Below are 3,694 nucleotides of genomic sequence, written 5' to 3'. Positions count from 1 at the left end.
TGTGATTAAACTAGTCTGCCTCGCGGGATTATATTAAATACAAATTTTGTCTCATTGAGCAATATTAGATTTCCTTTATCATCATTTGATTTTGAAGAAATCGAAAAATAAAAATAAAAAATGACAATCAGTAGAATCGGAGAAAACAAACAAAGGGACAACTTCATTTTCAAGGATATGCAGCTCTTTCGCACATCAAAACTAAAATGGCCAAAGATGGAACTTTTCATTATTCATCCAGCATTATATAGAAGCCATGTGTCACAGTAGCCAAACCCAAACTCATTGTGCCTTTGTTTATGGTTTGTGTTCCTTTCCTTAATAATTTTAATAATGTCTCATACAGTGCCACCGCCGCCCAATCATATACCCCTCAAACAACAGTGTATGTATAGTTCGACAAGTGCAGAATTGTTACCGGACAATCTATGAAACATATGAAGCTCTGTTGCCACGTGGCTTGCAAATCAACGATTGGGGTCTCCATATATAAGCAAGTGTCCGTGAGATCTTTCTTCAACGTGCCAACTGCTGATGAAATCCAACTATCCAAGTCTATAGACCCTCAATTATTTATGCATAGTTACAAAAATATTAGGTGGATTTTTTTCAAACTTGTGACGGGGGGACTATTTCCCTCATCCCCACAACGTATATAGATCTTGTACTTTACTAATGGAATGCTTAATTACTTTCAAATTTCGTGTCCTCCAAGCATTAAACTCGTTTTCCTCTAAAATATTCTGATACATACAACTAAATCTTTGATTCTGGAGGCAAAACCGTGTTTTACCGTGACGTTATCGATCATATATTTTTATAGGCTCACCAAACGCTGCACTTTCATTCCTCGCTCTCGATATGATTAATAGTATATAAGAGTTGGAGGGAATGAGTAAAAAGTTTACGGATGATAAAATACTATTCTATTTGCATCAGTTAGTACTAGCTAGTAATACACTCTGACATATTTTTATTTAAAATGCATTAAAAATTATAAAATTATGAGAGATGCAAAAAAAAAATTCAATTTTTATAATATTCAATAAATTTCAAACAATAATAAAAAAATATATTTATTCAAATGTGTATTCAAATATATATACCCATGTTTAAGAAAAAAAAATCATATGTGAACCTATATGTGCATTTGTATTAATTGTGGTTTGTGTTTATATGTCTAATTTGTATTTATATATTTATATTTGGACTTATAATTTACATTCAAGATAAAGAACTCTAATCTCTTAACAATGTGTTTTCATTTATGAACTACTAAAAACATATTATTCGATATTAAAATTAACTATAAAACTAGGAAAATAAATAAATAGTAATTAAAATATATCATCTTTCTCAATTTAAACATTTAAATATATTTTAAATCTTACTTTTATACATATATATGGAGATACAGGAGTCAATACTGGTCACAGGCTGTAAAAAAAATACTTCTGGTCCACACTCATTCATAATTTTTTACTTGCAATTAAGGATAAAAATAAATTAGACCATCTGTTGACAGTCTATAGCCTAGTAATTCCTTTAAAGTTTATCTTAGTCTAGCCAATTTAGTAAAAAAGCCAGATTTATGTTTTCTAAAAAGCTTTATAGCTAAGTAGGATAACTGTGAGTTTTTAGAAAATTCTACTACTTTTAATAACAGTAATATCTAATATATAGTATTAATTTATTATTTTACAAATGTTTCTTATTTACGGTAGTCTTAATAGACATAAAATGTACTATACTTTTTGTTATTTTAATCGTTTCTAGTATCATAGTATATTAGTCTTTTAATCGTTTTGTTGGATACAGTGGGTTACTAATTGTGACTGGGATTTTTTGTGAATGTCATTTTGCTATGTATAGTTCCTTACTGTATATCGTTCTCATGTATTATTATTTTTTATCTTTAAAAAAAAATTGTCTGTAAGCTCATATACCTATTGGTTTATTTAAGGATAATTCCAGTAACCTATTTAAAACCTTAATATGAAATGGACTTGTAAATAAACTAATTAGCAAGTCGGGTTAGACTTATTTAAAAACATCCCACACCTTAAAACAAAAAAATAAAAACAAACTATAGAATTATAAAGAAGGGCTATACTTAATTAAACAAACTGAAATCCCAACTTAAGTAAAATCTCTATCTAGCTATTACACGTAGCCCTTGTGGATGAACGTTAATTAAATTCAGATCTAATTCTTCTCTAGCTGCTCAATGAAACTTGAATATAGTACTATATCCGTTGTCTGTTAATTTCATGTTTTTCTTTATTAAAGTGGTCGTATATGAATTTGAATACAAAAAATAAGAATATTCTAGTAAACTAGGACAGCCCAACTTCTCTATGATTGATTGTTTATTTGTCCACCTGTTGGACGATTATCAGTACATGCAAATACGTTGACATAACGGCAGAACAGGCAAGGAGTTAAGGCACCCTGGCCTCCTCATATCACTTGTCACTTAATTAATTACTTTGTATCCTTTCTCTTCGTTATGATATTGTTCACTTGGCCATATTTGTTTCTCACCGCATACACCCTACCGTTTGAAAACAAAAAGAAAAAACGACTAGTCATTTTCTATATATATTTTAAGATCCATATTAAAACAGTCTTTCTTAATAATAAGCTTCAACTTAAGCCATAGATTTTCTTCTTACTTGACCTAGCTAGATTGGCTGATATATTACCTATATATACACACTCACACTCACAAAGGTTGGATAATAATTTATCACATATCAGTATCCATCATCTTGAGCTGACACGAGGAGAATCAGAGATGGGAGTACAAGGCACTATGGAATACTTATCTGACTTACTTAGCACCAAAAAGAAGAAGAAGAAGAAGCAAGTCCAAACTGTAGCACTGAAAATCAGAATGGACTGTGAAGGCTGTGCACGCAAGGTCAAGCATGTTCTTTTTGGTGTTAAAGGTACTTTTATTAACAAGTAACATTTATCGATAAAAAAAAACTTTTATTAACTCCAATATATGATTATTTGCAAGATGCTGTTATCTACTTATCTCCTTCACTTCATCATCAACTTGTTAATTTTGTTAATGGAAAATCTAAAAACTGATCAATAGGAGCTAAGTCGGTGGAAGTGGACTTGAAGCAGCAGAAAGCAACAGTGACAGGATATGTTGAGCCAAAGAAAGTGCTTAAGGCTGCTCAGTCTACTAAGAAGAAGGTTGAGCTATGGCCATATGTTCCGTACAGTATGGTGGCTAACCCATATATTTCTCAAGCCTACGATAAGAAGGCACCTCCTAATATGGTGAGGAAGGTGGCTGACACTGCCAACATATCAGAAACCACCGTGGATGATCGCTACATACAAATATTCAGTGATGAAAACCCAAATGCCTGCTCTATCATGTAAAATATTAATTGATTAATATTTGTGTAGTCAATTTCACATTAAATATTGTATAAGAAATAAATATTAAAAACAAAAGGGTATGGTTTTGTACTTTTGTGTAAATTATATGATAGTCGATAATTTTGCTTGGATTTTGAGTATAATTAATGATTGATTGTTTTGTAGCATACTTTCATTATCTTAGGCTTAATGATTGTTTGGTGGGAAGCATTAGAGATGAACACTTGGGGGATCTCAAAGGACTGCAACTCACGCTATCGTCATTGTTACATTTTAATTAAAATCATGTTAG

The 3,694-nt window shown here is 31.0% G+C and overlaps 1 protein-coding gene across 1 annotated transcript; it reads left to right on the top strand.

Moving 5' to 3' along the window:
- The first annotated feature begins 2,736 nt into the window (after positions 1-2,736).
- On the top strand, positions 2,737-3,471 carry LOC100805807 (uncharacterized). The gene is given in 2 exon segments (NM_001255656.2): positions 2,737-2,951; positions 3,107-3,471. Coding segments are annotated over 2 exon segments (450 nt in total). The 5' UTR covers positions 2,737-2,797; the 3' UTR covers positions 3,403-3,471.
- The last annotated feature ends 223 nt before the right edge of the window (positions 3,472-3,694 follow it).

This window comes from Glycine max, chromosome 6 (genome assembly GCF_000004515.6).
Source record: "Glycine max cultivar Williams 82 chromosome 6, Glycine_max_v4.0, whole genome shotgun sequence".
In the NCBI taxonomy this organism is placed as follows: domain Eukaryota; kingdom Viridiplantae; phylum Streptophyta; class Magnoliopsida; order Fabales; family Fabaceae; genus Glycine; species Glycine max.
Note: the sequence above shows the minus strand (reverse complement) of the source record. Positions and strands in the feature narration are given on the sequence as shown.